This window comes from Pyrus communis, chromosome 14 (genome assembly GCF_041283825.1).
Source record: "Pyrus communis isolate YQ-2024b chromosome 14, ASM4128382v1, whole genome shotgun sequence".
NCBI lineage: Eukaryota > Viridiplantae > Streptophyta > Magnoliopsida > Rosales > Rosaceae > Pyrus > Pyrus communis.
This window is the reverse complement of record NC_142578.1, coordinates 24,993,409-25,012,551: the sequence shown is the minus strand read 5'-3', so window position 1 is coordinate 25,012,551 and position 19,143 is coordinate 24,993,409. Positions and strand designations below refer to the sequence as shown.

At 35.8% G+C, this 19,143-nt stretch overlaps 2 protein-coding genes across 7 annotated transcripts; both read right to left on the bottom strand.

The window, feature by feature from the left end:
* Positions 1 to 1,672: 1,672 nt before the first annotated feature.
* LOC137713509 (transcription initiation factor TFIID subunit 12) lies at positions 1,673 to 6,900 on the bottom strand. 6 transcript variants are annotated; one of them, XR_015955741.1, is made up of 9 exons: positions 6,243 to 6,900; positions 5,858 to 6,022; positions 4,519 to 5,118; positions 4,061 to 4,161; positions 3,461 to 3,539; positions 3,306 to 3,370; positions 3,137 to 3,172; positions 2,806 to 2,987; positions 1,673 to 2,196 (listed from the first exon to the last, which is right to left on the bottom strand). XR_015955741.1 is itself a non-coding variant. In XM_068452810.2 (9 exons), the coding sequence occupies exons 1-8, from the start codon at positions 6,780 to 6,782 to the stop codon at positions 2,844 to 2,846; spliced, it is 1,704 nt and encodes a 567-aa protein (XP_068308911.2). In that variant the 5' UTR covers positions 6,783 to 6,898; the 3' UTR covers positions 1,673 to 2,196; positions 2,806 to 2,843. The 6 variants fall into 6 exon arrangements, 4 of the variants coding, with proteins under 4 accessions (XP_068308911.2, XP_068308912.2, XP_088540346.1 ...); XR_015955742.1 differs by having other exon boundaries at positions 1,673 to 2,169; XM_068452810.2 differs by having other exon boundaries at positions 4,061 to 4,135; positions 6,243 to 6,898.
* A 1,137-nt stretch (positions 6,901 to 8,037) lies between these two features.
* Positions 8,038 to 11,441, bottom strand: LOC137713743 (uncharacterized). The gene is made up of 11 exons (XM_068453090.2): positions 11,187 to 11,441; positions 10,853 to 10,947; positions 10,672 to 10,729; positions 9,837 to 10,028; positions 9,682 to 9,758; positions 9,312 to 9,394; positions 9,147 to 9,198; positions 8,956 to 9,024; positions 8,772 to 8,858; positions 8,598 to 8,662; positions 8,038 to 8,505 (listed from the first exon to the last, which is right to left on the bottom strand). Exons 1-11 carry the CDS (start codon positions 11,326 to 11,328, stop codon positions 8,385 to 8,387), a joined length of 1,041 nt encoding a protein of 346 aa, XP_068309191.2. The 5' UTR covers positions 11,329 to 11,441; the 3' UTR covers positions 8,038 to 8,384.
* Between the last annotated feature and the right edge of the window lie 7,702 nt (positions 11,442 to 19,143).

Genomic DNA, 19,143 nt, shown 5'->3' with positions numbered 1-19,143 from the left:
CATATTAAGCTAACATGCGATCTTCCTCAATTTCTAAATCCGAAGATCAATACAAGGATTTCATTGTTGAGATTCCCACACAACAATTATTAAATATTGCAACAATAATTGCAAGTGGTGGTTAGGCTAAGCTATTAATTAGGAATAGTGTTTGATAGTTGAAATAAGAGCAACAAGTCTTATTAAAATGAACAAATGCCTAATTAAAAATAGACACATGGCTAAATAATTAAATAATTGAAAACTTTAACCAACGTCACTCTAACAATGGATACGTGTCAATTTTCAACTGATTTTCAATAAGATTTGATGCTCTTCTTTTAGCCATCAAACATTATTCATTAATTAAATATCGAACTTGTTATTAAAGTAATTAGAACATCAGCTCACTGTCAATGTATATTTTAAATAAATCCCAGTTCTACCTAGCTGTATTAAAATCAACTGAATAATGTGATGACACCACTATTACAAGCATTGGAATTTGGATCATGACTCCAGTCACACCACCATTATACAAAAGATGACCCCACTTTTACAATTAAATACCCTATCTTTAAAGATAAAAGTTAAATATCCTAAAACTTTAAGAAAAAATATGAAATATTTATTTGCTGAAAGCGCTTTTGTTAAACGCACAATAAAATACTTAAAAATTAAATATCCTATAACTTTGAGAAAGAATATCAAATCTTTTTTTGCTGAAAGCGCTTTTGTTAAAAGCACAATAAAATACTTATTACAAATTCAAGTGGTTTTTCTTTTTTTTTTTAATACAGAGATGCGTGATCGAACTTTAATGCATAGAAAGAAGCACATTACTCTAACTAATTTGACTAAACTTAGCACATTGCAGAAACATCTTTAGCCATTGTTAAAGAAGCCCTAAAAGGTTGTTGCTCACTTTTCTTCAAATTTAAGAGACCCGCCTAAAGTCACTCAGTACCACAGTCTGATGATATTCTTCTTCACTTGAAAGTGAGAGGTCTTAGATTCGAATATTGTGGATGGCGAATTCAATGCGAAATTAAGCTGCCCATAATGTGGCTTAGCTGAACTTCCCTCCCCTTAATAATAAAAATATCAATGTACTAACAAAACAAAACAAAAAAAAAAAAAAAAATTGATTGGGCCACCTAAAAGCTAAGAACATATTTATGAGTACGCATGGTATGAATTATCATTTATTTTTTTGACGTCTCTTGCATCTACTAAACACATAATGAATCAAAAAAAATTGAGTGGGCCTTTAATAAATATCAGTTTATCTCATACCTGAATAACCGAAGGTCACAAAGAAATAAGTAGTTTATTCCAAACTTGAACAACCAAGTATCATTCCGTTCGATAATTTATTTCATTTCAATCAAGTAAGCATACCCCAAATTCAACTTTAAATTGTGGTTTTCAAGTATTCAACTATTTGCATTATAACAATTGGTATTCCAAACCATATTTTCAATACACTGAAAAATCTCTCGAGCACATGGCAATGGCATTCAACATGGGACAAAGAAATCCACGTGTAGGACGTGTAAGACAATACAGTGGTGCCCCAACCAATTAATAGAATTCACAATATCCTTTTAATGCCAAGACAACAGCATATGGGAACACATGGAAAAGCCACTTTTCTTCCCACATAAGCAACATAATTTGGTTTTACCAATAATTTAGCGTTCAAAAAATCCACTTTATGCAAGATATAACGGTTGCAAAGATTTATCAGATTCGCACATAGTACATACAAAATGTAACTGTTGAATGTACGTACCATGAAAGAAAAATGATTAAATATATGCAAAGGAAAGAACAAAGGACAAAGATTGTCTGCCCTCCCGTGCCCTCCTGTTTGTGTGGTCACGGTTAAGAATTATGAACAAAACAGTAGACGGGCAGCTTAATTTTGAATCAGTAGACCAGACATTAAGCCTTCATATATCAAACCTTAACCTAATGAAGCTTAATTTTGAGTTCTTCCATATACACAACTGGTTTAATGGTGATCCGAAAAGTTCGGGGATCAATCAATTTGTGGAAGTAGAACTTCGTACTTTCAATGTTACCCCAGGGAAGATTTCTGGTTCCTTACCTCCAGGAAGACTTCGGCTGCTAGGATTCTCCTCATTCTACAGTCAGATCAAGAAATTTTACAGCAAAATTTGGCCCCTGCACCAAGTATGCGATGTCAGATACCTGTCGACATATAGATAGAAGCACAACAATTAGTACTTCACATCGTATGTAAAAACTGCTCGGTTGAAACCACACATGCAGTATTTAACAATGGCAGAAGATAAAGGTGATAAACAGAAACAACTGAACATGACAACCGCTCCTCTCACTTGATCAAATGGAACTCTGTTAAACTCAAAGACCAAAACCCGAAAATTAATTCATGATGCTAATTATAGACCAACAAAATTTGATAAAATAGAGTATATTTATCAAATCCCAATCCAGGAAAGGAGGAACCTTTTTTAACTTTTTGGTAAATAATGGAAGAGAGAAGTTATAAGAACTACCGTCTACATCTGGTATTCATTTAATAACCTCACACAAACGAAAGTGAAAACCAATCTGTTGGCTAACCAACCACCAGGGCTAATTAAGAGCGAGATTAAAGGGTAGACATTATAAACTCGAAACTAAGAGCAACTTTTCTCAAAAAAAATCCTGAGCTGTCTACATGCATATACTTGTAGTAAGCGTAATAAGATAATTGAACGCAAGTAACAGCAGCAATTAGCTCCAGGACAAGCTCCTGTTTATTGAACACAAATATCAGCATCGTATTTGACATACCTTTGTAGTATAAAATATGCTCGTAACAGTTAACGTCGTTATGTAACTTCACGCATTTTAGAGTTTTGGGAGCTTATGACATTGGCAGGTGTCTTAACAAGACTACCCTTTGCATTTCCAGCAGCTTGTCCAGCGGGATTCCTAGCATTTGCTGTCTCAGTTGCTACTATGGACTTCTTTATCTGCCAAAGAAGGGAAGGAGAAAATTATAGAAAATCAAATAGGACAAACCTAAGGATAAGTTTTACATGTTTCATAATCATTCATGATGCATTATTCTAACCACCCAAGTTCAAGTCAAAACACAGCAAAGAAAACAGGCCAAACTTACCACAGCAAGACGCTCCTTGTGGATATCATTTGTAAGCTGCAAAACCATCACAAAAAGCAATCAACAATTAACGAAGCATTAAAAGGTTTTTTATTTTTGCATCACCGTAAACATAGGTTTTTAAGTTTTACGATGCTAAAGTACTATTAACCAGTCAATCCATGCTTACTGGTTTTTTGAAGCCTTTAATCTCATCACCACCGAACCCAGGCAGAGTTATATTCCAATTCTTTTCTGTACAAGAAAAATAAATACAGAAGGTTAAGCACTAGTGTACATAATGTGAACAGAAATATCAGCTAGCACTTCTCCCACATAACTAACCAATATGTAGAAGTATGTCTTTTGCTTCTAATTGAGTTGATTTTCTATGCTTGGCTAGTGAGCAACTAAATGTTGTAATCTGCAAATGGGAAAAAACATATTGTCACAATAAGAATTATGAACAAAACAGAATACATATATATAGAAAGCTATAATTGGGGACAATGAAAAGTCAATCATTGTACAACATACTGAAAGCGGTGAAGCAAAGACCATATGAAACAAATAAGCAAATAAAGCCTTTTCCTATGAAGTTAGTGCTGGCCACACAATGCTTTCTTATCAAGGCAAATTATTCATACCCAAGCACCTATTTCAGCTAGAGCAGATATGGACACAAAGGACATGAGTTTAACCAAGAAAAAGAAAGATAGCAAGCACTTGCAAATTAAGAAATTGTGAAACATATGCAGATCATATAATATTAAGAAGCATATGCAGATCATATTAAATGATTAGCAGCGTACAAAAGGGCCCAGAATCACAAAATAAGGCAGTTATAACTTCACAAAATTTGTTTAGCAATACAAGCTTAATAATCAGGGATATCCTTTAAGTGCAAGAAAAAACAAAACACAAAATACTAGCTCAATTACTCACAGAATCAACAAATTCATCTGCAATTTCCATGAGAATTTCTTCAACTTCTGGATCCAACTTCTCAGATGGATCAATCTGTCCAAAAGCAGAAGACTCAGTAACTGGAAGCAAAAAGAAAGATATTAATTTTAAGTATAAACAAAAAAGATATTATCGTCAAGCGGTTGGGTTAGGCAATCCCCTCTTATTAATAAGGAGTATATGTTAGAAAAGGATACAGCAATTTAGAGAGATCAGGGCTGCCAATTAACATGCTAGAGACAATTTTTCTCTCCCAAATATAAATAGGTGAGACTTGTTCCTTTAAGAACCATTAACAAATGATATGTACATCCACTCTAGTGCAAAAGGAATGCCTCTTTAAATTAGCTTTAACAATGAGTACTGATGAAACTTCTGAACAAATGCAAGCATGAGCGGATATCAAAGTACGAAGAAAGAAGGCCAACATGACTCACCTGGTTGACTAGCTCACGGATGCTTCTTTTGCCAAGAATTCTATTACAAGATTCATCTGTTTCTGGACTAAGAGTTTTATTTTGGGCCCCTGATTGGACTGTGTTAGGCTGTGCAGCTACAAGAGCGGAAGACTTGGGATTGACAGGGCCCTGCACCCTTGTGATCTGTTGCTGACGAGGCGTGGTTTGTGGGACCCTTGATTGCTGAACTTGTTGTGCAGATGATGTAGGCTGTTGCTGTGAAGCTGAAGGCAGGGGTTGGTGCGGTGAAGCAGAAGTCAGGGAATGGTGCTGCTGCTGTGAAGCAGAAGGCAGGGGATGGTGCTGCTGCTGGGGAGCTGAAGGCATTGGATGGTGCTGTAGCTGCGAAGCTGTAGGATGGGGATGAGACTGTTGCTGTTGCTGCGGAAGATGTGATCTTTGCTGCATGGATGGCGAGTTCATCTGCTGCCTATATGAAGGGGATGGGATAGGAGGCTTCCCTTGTGGCCCAGATGACAACCATGGCTGAGTATGAGGCTGCAAACCTTGAGATGCATTTGGTGATGAACTAGCAGATCCAACTGATGAAACTCGTAAAAGGCTGTGCCCTTGGAAATTCTGCATAAAGGAAGTGGAATAAGCAAGCATACTTGAATAAAATGAAAAAGAAGGGGAAAATAACTCTTAATCACCAGATATCTTTAACAATGCACAACAAGAAAAATTGGTATAGAGAAGATGCACCAACAAAGATAAAGGTCAACAGCAAATGAATGCATGGTCCCATTGAGCCACAAAAGAACAAGCAGGACACATAAGTGGAACCCCAGGGCATACTCAACTTACACAATACTGAAGGAAAAATGACGCCAGGTTCCTGGAGACAAAATTCAAACAATAACATAACATATTTGCTAATCATCATACTCAAATCCCTTGCCCTATTTTGGATAGGGGGCTTTCAAAGTCCCAAGGAACTTTGAAGTTTATACTCAATTGTTTAAATTGCACTAGAAGAGCACAACCAACTACTCAAGAATTACAAAGCTGCTACTAAAACGCTACAAATGCAAGGATTTTCAAATGACATAGTTTAATGAGTTATTTGAACGTTCCCTCGGATGTATTGCACTCAAGTCACTATCTAATTTTTGTAAGCATTCCTGACAATTTTGGCCTAGGTTCCATGGAACTTTAAAGTCCCTCGTCCACACTCACCACGAACAATGAACCTACAATACAACTCCAGTCATTTCTTTGCTTACACTATATATCCACATTCCCACATATCCACAAACTATATATTGCACATGGAAATCAAAAAAGTAAAATGTGGGTGTGGCAACTGGATACTGACTTGGGAAGATGGGGACTGATTACTCGCAGTAGATGGTGGTCGAAGAGAGGATTGAACTGGTCTCTGTGGATGGTGTGCCGGAATCCCAGTTGGCCGCATTTGAGAACTAGAACCGAGTGAACCCATCATCCCTATTCCCTGCATTCCTTGCATTGATGGTCTCACCTATATATCCCCGAAAACTACCGTTACATATTCCAGCACGTAAACCACACAAACATCTATCAAAGTTCCAAACCAAATAGAAACACAATAAAATTACAAACATGTAGCCCAAATTGGTCACCCAACATATACCAAAATATCAAATAATCAGTAAAATTATCTTCTTTTTCTTTAATGGAAAGTTACAATGATACAATGTTAAACGGAATTGAAATGTCACCTGGGAAGGACTGGAATTGGATACAGGTTCGGGCACAGAGACGCCGCCACGGCCCATCCCACCAAAATGATGCCCATAGGAAGACGAATAAGGAGTGGGTTGAGGAGTAGAAGGGCCGGTGTGATGCGCAGAAACACCAATGGCAATGCCGCCCCTCGGCGGGGGAGGCTGAGAGGGTGAAGGCGGCGGAGGAGGCCCAGACGAAGCGGAAGAAGAAGGCGAAGGATACTGGTGGAAGTGGGACTGCTGCTGCCAAGGAGGACGAGTCAATGTGGAGGGAGGCCTGGGCTGCGAAGGGGGTGGAAGGGACTGGGGGGACGGTTGCGGTTGATGTAGTGGTTGTGGGGGCAATGGGGTTGAGGGTTTAGGGTTAGGGTTTGGGGAAGGGGGGCTTGGGGTGGAGGTTGGAGTGGTTGTTAAGGAGGAGGACGGCGGTGGCTGAGGCTGAGGTGGAGGCTGGGGTTGGGCGGTTTGGGGTGGTTCAATGGATGGTTGGGAGGCGGAGGGAGTTGGAGTGGTGGTGGAGTTCTGTTGATCCATGTCAGTTTGTTGGGGTGTTGGGAAGGAGGGAAATTTTGGACCTTTGTTCGGATTACGGTTTTTGGGTTTTCATAGGGGAGAAGAGTTTGGGCGAAGTATGTTGCTTTATTGTGACGGTAGGGTGGTGAAAACTAATTATGTTTATGTATTTTGATACGGATTTGTTTTTTATTGATATTTTTTAACTAATGATTTAATTCATTAGCGTTGTTGTTTGTGAATAAAAAAAAATCCATAACTTTAAGCCTTTGTTTTAGATTTTTTTTTTTTTTTTTTTGGAAAAGAAATAGATTTTTCTTTTTAAAATTGGCTGAAACTTTGATGTTTAGGCCTAATGACTTGGGACACATTTGATAAGAAAAACGATAAAATTACTATTTTTTTAGACGTTCTATCAAATCAAATGGAAACAGGCTAATAAGATTAAACAAAAGTGTTTAGGAAAAAAAAATAGTGTGTGACTATTATTTTCTGTTTGAAAAAATGAGTTTATAGAGGCTTTGAAGAATGTGAGAGTTGACTAATCAAATGACGAAGTGAATTGCTAAGGACAATCACAAGTGAACCAAGTTCTAGTGAGCAGCCTGATAGAAGGCCTTGAGTTCTTTGTAGTATTTAATGGGAGCTCTTTAGGTATTAGAAAGTTATCATTAACTTTTCTAACAGCGGTGTGAAATAAGCCCAAGATGTGACATATTCCAAATTCGAATACCCTTTCTCTAATTAAATTTTTTTTTTTTTTAAATCTTTTTATACCCTTTTTAACTCCATCACATCTGCACGTCTTCGTTTTGCTTTCCTGAAGTTTGTGTATAATTCGCCTATATTTCTTATACGAAAAGGCAAAGGAATTCACAATAATATGCTCTACTTGAAAAATGTTATATGGTTTTGGAACTAAACCGATTCATCTGATATATCGGTCCAAGATTGGCTATACCGAGGGGCAACCTGAGTGTATATATAAATCTCATGTTGAAATGTTCCACATCGACTACATCAATGAGAAAAAAAAAGTTTAAATATCCTAACCTCACTCCAACTAATACTGAGGCATTTTGTGATAAAACTTCACACCTGACGGATTGTGCAGGTGGTAATTACCAAGTTGGAGATAATATCAATATTGTTGGAATGTGGGCCGTATGGCCCGTCTCTTTAATAATTCTACATGGTATCAAAGTCAGGGAGCGGAAACTAATACCGAGGCCTGTTGTGATAAAACCTCACACCTGACAGATTGTGCAAGTGGTAATTATCAAGTTGGAGACAATATCGGTGTTATTGGAATGTGGGCCGTATGGCCAGTCTCTCTGATAATTCTACATCTCATACGTACCTCTCTTCTTATATAACAAGCATCACGTGACGAGAGAGACAAACACGAGAACGAGACATACATTCCGTTGATCTTAAGATTTTGCCTCGACACAATGACATTGGCATCCGTTTTCCAAAAATTGGAGCTTGTCAAGGCTGTTGGACCGTTGGTAGATACAAAAACTTAAAAGCCAGAACACAGAGTCTTCCCCCTTGAGTCAGTCCCTGCAGAAGATAACATTCATACATGGCTTCTAGTATTATTTGTCACCACCACTGCTTCTACGCCTCTCGTGCAGTTGGAGACTCGTTTCTGGATGCAGCGGTTTCATCTTCAAGAACGCGGTATTCCAAGCTCGGATTTCCATTCTCAACTGAAGTTACCGGAGCAGGATCTTTTTCCCTGTAACAGCAAACAATCAAGCGTACCGGTAATGATTAATGACGGACTTTCACTATTTGATAAAGCAGTTTCAATACAAGGTCAGAACGTACGTTAGTGAATAAATGATGAGTCCGATAACTACAACCGAAAAAGCTACATAGTATAACCAGTCCACCTGCATTTCAAGTCCGATTTACTATCAGTATAGAACAATTTATATGGATATGGAAGAGGTATGAACAATTGAATTTTTTCCAATATATAGGAGTCTGTCACTAGGGTACCTGCTGGCGGTAGAAAAAGATGCGAACGACAACTGCCCACATATCAGATGTGAGAATAGACAGATTCAACAATGTGGCTCCACTCCGCTGTATGCAAAAAAAATTGAGTTAGTTCATGCAGATCCTAATTTGCACGCACAGAACTTCAAAGAATTAAACAGCAGGAGATGAGAAGGAAATTGACCTTGAGTACGAATGGAGTAATTGTGTAGAACAATATGCCTGCTAGAGTATAACCAGCCCAGGCTAATATCTGACAGAAAAGAATGGAAAAGAAAAGAGCGTTCAACTTAAGAAGTTGCAAGAGAGCACCGGGAGTATACAGAAAGTATTGGCAAAGCTGTTCACGTATTATACAAAGCTAAGACCACTTACAATATCTGCAGACCACGCGATGGATTCCAGAGTCTGTAATTCCAGGATAGACCTGCAAGAGGGTTAAGGAATCGAAGAAATATTGTTCTGTTCTCCAATAAAGAATCATGGTACGGATTATTTGAAGCTACTGTCTTGTATGCATTATTGTGATGAAAAGGATACATCTGGCACACACTCACTAGAAATCCATAAGTACCAATCATGCAAATTACTTCAACGCGATCTTTTTTCTTGACACAAAACTCCTGCAGAAAGAAGGATTGAGATGAGAAGAAACTTAATAGAGGCAACTATTTTACATAACAACAATTCTATTCAAAATCAACCAAAAATTGAGAGAAAGAGCATGGTTTCCGTAATCTTGGATTATATTAGCACTTCTGCAGACAAAAATGGCATAGGAAGAAAAGTGAAAGTTTCAGGCACCTAGTTTTCTATTGTGAATCTCACTGGGAAAAGCTTTCCCTTCATACAGCCGGTGCCTTTTACAAAGATAAGGTAACAAAATATGAGTTCAAAAGGATTCACCAACCTCTCCAACATTGCTCATAGCGAAGAAAATTGTTCCTGCAATGACGAGTATGTCCCCTAGGAGAGGTTTTGAGCCACCTGAATTATGAACAAAAATGATTAATAGATCGCTCAAGAAGTAGAAAAGTTGGTCCAAAAGGCATTAGAGAAGATCACCTCCACCGCCCACCCCTGCATCGGAGAGGAGCACCAAACCAAGTCCCACAACACAGATGGCAGAACCAAACAATTGCCACAGAGAATACCGAGTGCCTAGGAAGATCCATGTTAAAAGTAAGACCCAAGCTATTGTGAAACAGTCCAACAGCGTCACACTTGTAATTGATGAGAACTGGTATGCTTTGTTAACTGCATCAAAAGAACACAATGTTAATATCTCCCTGCATCGTTCATATAAAAGTTACCTATATGCAATAAAATCCCAAAACTCCTCTGCAGTAAGGCATTTCAGACCAAAACACGACATGCCACTTTTGTGGAAAACCTTCCTTCTTCAAAATGGAAACAAATCTCTTCAGATTAGGGATCACAATTCCATCTGTGGCAAGTAATCCTTCGGCAATGAGGAAACTTCCCTTTCAAGGATTCTAACGTGTATAAGCGCATCGTGTTCTCCTATGCTAACTATAAGCCTATCATTATTAAGGATTGTAACATGTATGCAAACTATAAGCATATTAATCCTAGTCTTGTACTGCCTTCTCTTTAAGCTTCCTTAGAAGGCTACTTAGTGACTCGGCTATCTAAAGATCTGTGAAACATGTACAGATATCGGCTCTCTTTTGCAACTGAGACAGTTCAGGCAAAATCTAATTCCTTAAGAATCGGTTCATCCCTAATGTAAAATCACCCAACCAAAACACCAATCAAACAATGTCCAATCGAATGTCATGATGAAGACATGGATTTGATCCGAACCACTAGCAAACCGATGTGTACAGAAATGATCAATAACAAAAAACTTAACAATCAATCATTAACTAGTACTCACCAAGATAGTTCCCCTGAACATCAACAAATCCCAACAGCACATACCAATACCAAGAAACCTGCAAATCCCAAGTTTTCAACTTCTTAATTCCACATTTCACAAATTGAACCACAATTGCAAATCAAATGACAGTTAATTAACAATGATCCAACCAATTAATGCTTGAAAACTGCGAAAATACCCGTAATTTCTCACGCCTATACAGCAAAATGCTCCCATAAACCAAAGCCAAACCCAAGTAAGTGGGAATGGTCTGTGTAATAGGCGCATCCACACCTGCACACACCCACCAACCACTTAACACCGAAAATATGCACAAATAGAACTCGTTCAAAGCCCGGCTACAAACTTCAATAAAAACTAAAACTTCGCACGCTAAACAGACAATAAGCCGTATATAAAACACGGGTTAACACCCTTTACCCCATGAAAACAGGACCTAATGAAAAATTAGGAAGAAACGAAGAGGGAAACAAAAAGGCAAGATATTTGAAAAGGGTTGGTGTGGAAGCTACCGAGACTGGCTATGAGTGAGGAAGTGAAGCTCATCATTGCCAGAACGAAGGAGACGAGCTGACCCAGCAGCAGCAGGTACAGAGTTCGCAAGGTTCCGTGGCTTCTCCACCAGTTGGTGGCAGACGAAACGAACGAGTTCATAGCTCAAGTGTTCGATTGGTGACGTCGTTTTTTTGAGATTTGGATCCGTTTGAGTTATATAGCGGGAGGCAGATTGTCCGGCCGTCTAGCCATCCTTTTTATTTTGTACGGTCACAGTTAAATCACGTCAATAAAAATATAAAATATAAATGTGGCTTAACCGTAATTGTATAAGAATGAATGAAAAGCACACTCAAACAGAAACGCAGAAAATTTGCCTCGTAGTGAGAAAGATTGAGAGTTTGATGTGACAGATCCACAGCATGCAATGTGTCTTCAGCTACCGGTCTCGGGTTTCTAATTTCTCATTGGCGGGGAAGTGGTACTTTTTCTTGACGAGCACTGACCTCCGGTCACGTGATTGTGTTAAGTTTGTTAACTAAACTACCATTTTTCATTGAATTAAACGTTGTAATAAATAAAAAGGTTTAAGTACTTTCACACCGTTGAGATTTGGATTGGATTTTAAAATAAGGTATGAGATTTGGGTTTAATTTTAAACGATAAGGTATGAAGTTTTAATATTTTCATATTACACCATGTAGTTTTGAAACTCGATTAATTTACAATATTGATCCGTTGGTGAGGTTGATTGTATAGTCAATTATTAATTAGTGATGTGGTAATGTCGAATGCATACACCAAGCAAACTAACCATACCACAAAGAAACCTGCAAGGTCATCTTTTAAATTTCAAGATGTGAAAAAAAGTTACCACTTGTGTTTAAAATATCGATATGCAAATTTATGAAAATATCGATGGATATATCATATATTGATATCGGTTGTCTTTGATCGAAATGATGGAAATTTACTCAAAAAACGTGAAAATTTTAAAATGAAACTTTAGGAAATGTTAAACACTTGCTTTAAATGAAATATAAAAGTTTCTCTGATATTTAACCGATATGTCACAAATAGAGATGAAATTTGTCAATTTTAGTCAAAATTTAAGAATTTTTCTGATATAAGATGATGTTTAGACTTCACCCATCTTTTTCATCTTTTTGTTTTCTAAATACATTAACCGTATCAAAGAAATTTTAAGTATTGGTTGGCACCTAAAAGTTAGAACTAACATCTTTCCCACCAACGAGCCAGACGCCAACTTGCACTATTTCCTACGTGAGAGCTCCACCCCAACTTGCAATTCCTAAACGTGAACCCCAAGACGTTTTAACTCAAGTTGAGATTCCAATCCCAACAAGGGTTTGTTTGTGTGTTTCTGTTTTAGGCTCTTGGGTTACTATGGAGGTTCATTTTTTATTCGTGTGGTTTATGTATTTGGGCATTTGTTCATGTAATTATGTTATGCTTTAGTAATAAAGTAGCCCCTTTACCCGAAAAGGGATTTGGTGTGTTATATGTGGTATAGTCATGGGTTTAGTAAGTAGGCCCCGCATTTCCATGTCATCAGTTAACAGTTCATTAAACGGTTGCGTGTAGCTCAAACGCTTACAAACATTTATTTTCCCACCCGAATGCCTAGGTTTAATTTTCTCTCCCCCGTTATAGCTTGTATTTTAATCTTTGTTTGCTAACAAATTAAACATAATAGAAGATAAAGCATCTCACATTTTATCTTGATGGATGTACAAATTGCAATGGAGTTGATTCATTCCTCTCCTAATCTCTCTTTCCTTCATTCCCTTCCTATTTGAACGGTTACGGTTAAGCCACATCAACGTTTTGTGTTGATTTTTTAATAGCCATAAGCAATGGCGGAGCCAGGAATTATCTGATGGGTGGATTAAACTAAAATTATTACTACGAAATCAAATGGTTAATTTTTTTTGTTATTTACTTAAAGTTACATACTAATAAGCCTAAAAGCAATAATTTGAATAAGAAACTTAACTCTGAATAAATCAAGTTTCAACTAGATTTAACAAAGAAAACATTTAAAGTTGCAACTTATAATAGAAAGAAACATACATCATCAATCTTGTCATAACAACCTAACAAATAAAAAAGAAAAAATACCTATTCAAGTTGTGCTCTTCGATCATTAATGGAATTGAAATCCCTTATTATTTCATCTGAATCAATCTTTTCAGCAAGCTATTTTTCAATGTAAACAACCATTGAATCTGCTAGAAATTCATTCTCCATCTTGTTGCGAATTCTTGTTTTAATAAGATTAATTACTGAAAAAGCTCGTTCAATAGATGCAAAAGGTATATTACTCTCTAATTTATCACCATCATCTCTTTTTCTAAAGAATGAATCGATAGTTCTTAACCTCTCATCCAACATACATTGACCTAACCAATTGAACAACAATAAACAAGTTTATATAATAAATTATATTTCTGAAAAATCTATTAGAAAAAAATATATTAAATTTGAAACTGAACTATTCAAGCACAAACTCTTAAAATTCAAACAATAAACAAATAGTGGTGACATATGTTTATTGTGATTGTGTAAATCCTAAGTAGATATAGATTAGGAATCCTTTGAGATCTAGAAGATTTTTCCTAATAGACTTTGTATTACTTGAAGAGCAAGTTTATTTTCTTTTTATTACTATAAATAAATGCATAAGGACTGAAAAATTAATACACAATTCCTCAACCCTATTCTCCAATCTCTTCTTTTCATGCCCCTTCAGTTAAACATCAACCACAACACAAATAAACTCATAAACAATTAAAAATAAAGTAGTCAAAACCTTACTAATTGATGAGAAAAATCAATAAACTTTTACAATTATAGGCTTAGTAAAATGAATAAAATAATAAAAGGTAATAATTACTCCTAAAAACCTAGAACCGTGTGTGACTACTCCTTATGAAACATAAAATAATAAAATACTAAAACCTAGTTTTTAAAACCAAAAAAGGTCATCGCTCCTTTTCCTAGGGATCTTAAGAATTGTATGATTGTAATCGTTCATCGTAATTGTGCGGTCAATTTTCGTTAGGTGCTATTTATATTTAATTTTAAATTTTAAATTTTGAAATGATTTATGATCGCACAATATACGATGAATGATCACGATCTTAAGATTCCTAAAATTCCTAGAAAAAAGATATCGCGAAGATCATTTTCCTTTAAAACCGTGTGACTATTCTGTAGGAAATCTAAAATTAGTAAAATATTAAAACCTATAGACTACTCCCTAACAAACTCAGGAAACGTGTTCAGAACTTTCATTAAAGTAAACAATTTATTTTATATTTTTTAACTCTTTCTTTTTCTAAAAGTAATCTTGGTGTCAAAACTCTTACTTATTGAGTGAGTGGACTATAATAATTAAAAATAATAAAATTATCTAAATTATTAATATTTTTAAGCTCAAACAACTAAAATTCTTCCTATGCTAAAGCTCACCCTAGCCTTGTTACTACCTCCGCCATTGGCCAGAAGAAGACAAAAAATAATTTATGAAAGAAGAGAAGGGAAGGGAATGAGAATAGAAGGGGAAAAAATCTCACTTCAATGGCAATAGCCGTAGTTGTGGTAATGGTAGGAGTTCACTTATAATGTTCGAATTTGTTGGATTTAGATCCCATCCGGATCTAAATTGTGAGGATTCTAAGGTTACTCACATCTTAACAATTCATCGTACATCGTGCGATCATAAATCATTTGAATTTTTTATTTAAAATTAAACACAATTAATATATAATAAAAACTAATCACACAATATATTATAAATGATTAGAATATAAAAATCTCTAAAATCTTCGTAAAAATAATCCAAAAAAGATCCTCATTCGAATTTGTTCACCACCATTACTTCGTGGTGCGCTTTACCAAGAATTCTTAATGAGTGCCATGTGTCCAGTGAATTATCCACAATTAACTTATTTAATATCTAAAAGATTGGTGGATTCGAAGAAGGCAGTTGTGAGAACCATAGGTAGCCACTAGCCAGTGACAATTTACACGTGAATCTTGATTTAATTACCCCAAATTTTTCTTTGAATAGTGTTAAGCTGATTCCATTGTCTTATTATTTCACCATCTTTAAAATATAAATATCAATGACAAATATCTCTTCTTATAAAATGATATTTAAGGACTTAAATAATAACCACTAACATTTTGCCACATCATCATTAGTTGAAATAGCAAGAAAAAAAAAATTATGTACAGCGAAGGGGAATATATGGGTAGAGCCGTGCAGGTGGGTGGTTGTGAGGCTATAACATTCCACATCGACCAATAAAGAGGGGGGTGATGTGCCTTATACGTACATACTCAGGTCCATATAGCACGAGACTTTTTGGGAACTCAATGGCTTCCGAAGTTAAACGAGTTTGGGCTAAAGCAATCTCATAATGGGTGATCCACTGGGAAGTTGCTCGTGAGTTCCCATAAACAAAACCGTGAGAACGTGGTCCAAAGCGAACAATATCGTGCTACGGCGGAGCTGGTCTGGGATGTGACAAAATAGCATCAAAGACACTCTATCATGTGGTGTGAGTGTGCCGATAAGGACGTTGGGCCCTTAAGAGGGGTGAATTGTAACACCCCACACCGATCAACAAAAAGAGGGTGATGTGCCTTGTACTCATATTTCTTGTCCATAGTCTCATATTCAATCTTTAATTGGCACTCTGACTTGGTTTTTTATGATGATATATATGTACCAGTACCTATTTCGCCATCTCCGTCCTTCTTCGAGCGTAACCCAAAAAAGAGGTGACTGTGTACCTTCCATGTCTGCCTTGATGGATTCTTGTTTGTTGTTTGAATTACTACTGAATATGTCCCATGGTTGGTTTTTTTTTCCTTGAGATAAATATATTTTACAGGTATACATACATATATACATATTACAGAAAATAAAATTTAGAGTAAAGTACAAAAAACTACCTCAACTATTGGTGTCACGATACTTTTATACCTCATCTTTTAAAATTGACAATGTTATACCTCATCTTACGAATTTGTGCCAATGTTATACCTTGTGTTAGCTTGGCGTAAATTTCTCAGTTAAATGCTGACGTGGCTTGATTCAAGACCCACTTTCTATTAAAAAAATAATAAAATATTATTAAAAACTAAAAAAAAAAAAATTTAACATTTTTTAAATATTAAAATAATAAATAAAAGTAAAAAAAAACAAAAAAACAAAAAAAAAACAAAACCTTTCGTCCCTTTCCCCCCTCCCTCCCTCCCTCCCCCATCTACCTGCTGCAACCCAGAAAAAAGAAGAAGAAGAAAAGAAAAAAAACAAAACTTCATCCCTTCCCCCTCCCCCCGCGTCCTTCTCTCTTCTCCCCCCATCTACCTGCTGCAACCCAGAAAAAAGGAAGAAAAAAAAAAAAAAAACAAAACTTCATCCCTTCCCCCTCCCCACTCTCTCTTCTCCCCTACTCGAGCCCCTACCTGCAACCCAAAAAAAAAAAAAAAAAATCCCAGTTTGTCTTCCCCTCACATCCACCCTCCGCACCCAACCTCGCATCCACCCCCCCCCGCGGAATCGGCCTGTCGAACGGGATCTGGATTTTTTATTTTTATTATTATTATTTTTTCTTCTTCCTCCTCCTCATTCTTCTTTCTGGGTTGCAAGAGGTTGTATTTGTTATTTTTTCTTCTTCTTCTTCTTCCTTCTCCTTCTTCTTCTTCTTCTTCTTCCCCCGGGTGAGGGAGGGGAGGGTTGGGGGTTGATGGGTTTTCAAATTTTTTTATTTTTTTTTTGTTGAAGATTAAGCAGGGAAGAAGATGAAGATGGGGAGGGAGAGAAGGGGGAGGAGGGGTGGAAGGGACGAAAGATTTTGTTTTTTAACTTTTCTTTATTATTTTATTATTTAAAAATATTAAATAATTTTTTTTAGTTTATTTATGTATTTTTTTATTTTTTAATAGAAAGTTGAGTCTGGATCAAGCCACGTTAGCATTTAACTGACAAATTAACGGCAGACTAACAGAAGGTATAACATTGGCACAAATTCGTAAGATGAGGTATGACATTGTCAATTTTAAAAGATGAGGTATGAAAGTATCGTGACATTAATAATTAAAGTAATTTTTTGTACTTTACTCTAAAATTTAAAGAACTTAAAGATATTCAAAAAGTTATAATTGAAATAATGGTGAGTGAGAAAATAATGATGTTATTATTTTTTTTTTTTATAGTGGATGAAAATATAATGTGAAAACGAAAATGAGACCAGCCTTGTCCCACTCTTTTCTTTTTATAAGCAATGGATAATTATGACGGTGTAAAGTGGTGGTGGTCAAAGTGGACAACTGCAACAAGACAAGTCACTTCATATTTACTTCCTTAAACGCGGTTTCTTCACATTTTGGTTGATTCCACAAACCATATTTATACAATCCATGCAACTTTGGATTTCCTTTTTTAACTTTTTGTTTGTTTGGATGAATTTAATATAATTATTTTATTATTTATACTGGCAAAATAACATAGTAATTCTCAAAAATTTAAAAAATTCTCCAAAATATGATCGTGCACTCATTCTATCCTTATTTTTAACAAATTTGAACTTAAACACTCGCATATATATCTCATGTGTTGAGTAGTAAGTTTTACATCACCTAATAAACTACGAAGATAAAAATTTCAAAAGGGTAGTGTTTGATACTTGAAAATTATAAGTGAACACCAAAATTGATGTGCATCAAACCCAAAATCCTTTCAACGTAGTTGACAGTTTTTGGCTTTGAGCTCAATATTGGTTTGAAATTGAAAGCTCTTTGAACTTGCACTCATTTTATCCTTACTTTTTAGAGCATTTCCAATGAAGATGTCAAAAATAGAAATATCAAATGTTAATTTGATAACTGACGTGGCAATGTTGGATATTCTTTTTTCTAACCGATACGTTTTTTTGTTATAAATGATATTGGTAGGACCCATTTAAAAAAAATCAATTAAATTAAATTTTCAAGATCTATAATTTGTGCATTAATGAGATTCGTATAATAAAATAATTGAAAATTATTTGATATCACATTTTCTCATATGTCAAATTTGACATATGAAAACTTATATGTTAATCTATATAGGATTGACATATCGATTGGAACTTGCTCCTACTTTCAAATTTGATTACATGATATTCCACTTAAGACTTGACACCTCCTTTGAAGATGGTCTTACAATTCTCTCATGTGCTGACTTCAATTCCCACACATTATACAAAATTTGGAGAAAAAATGCAAACAAATTTTCTTTTTTTCTTAAGCAATAAGAAAGCTATATATAGTAGCCAAAATACGCCGTATCTGGTGAACCGAATTCAATGCACCTGCCACCAGTTTTGGTTTCGGCTTTGTTGCGCCGAATACAGCTGCGCCAGGCAGGAGGACCAACCTAACCACCTCCCTCCCCTGCAATAGGACCACCCCTTAAAAATAAAATAAAAAACAACAAATTAGAAAGGAAAAAAAAAGGGAAAAGGAAAAGAAAAAGCCACGCGTTGCCAGATGCATGATTTTCCGCAACCTTTATTTATCAATCACAATCATTTCCCAACTTCTATGTGAATTTTCCAGGCTGTCTCCTACCATAATTCCATTTTTTCATAAATTAATTTTGATTTCCCAATCATGAGCAAACATTTTACATCATTCAGATTTAAAAAAAAAATGATATTATTTATATTAATCAGGAGTAAGCTAATCTTTACAATAAGTTAGTAATAATACGGTTTAAACTCGCATTCCGTGATAATAGAACTTAAGATCTATTACTAAAATAAAGAGAAATATCATTCAATTGTATTACTAAGTGAACTACACCATTGAATATGGGGGTTGATTTAAAATGGGTCATATTTCAATTTTTTCATATGTATCTAACATTTAAAGTGTTTTTTTTTTTTTAATGAAATG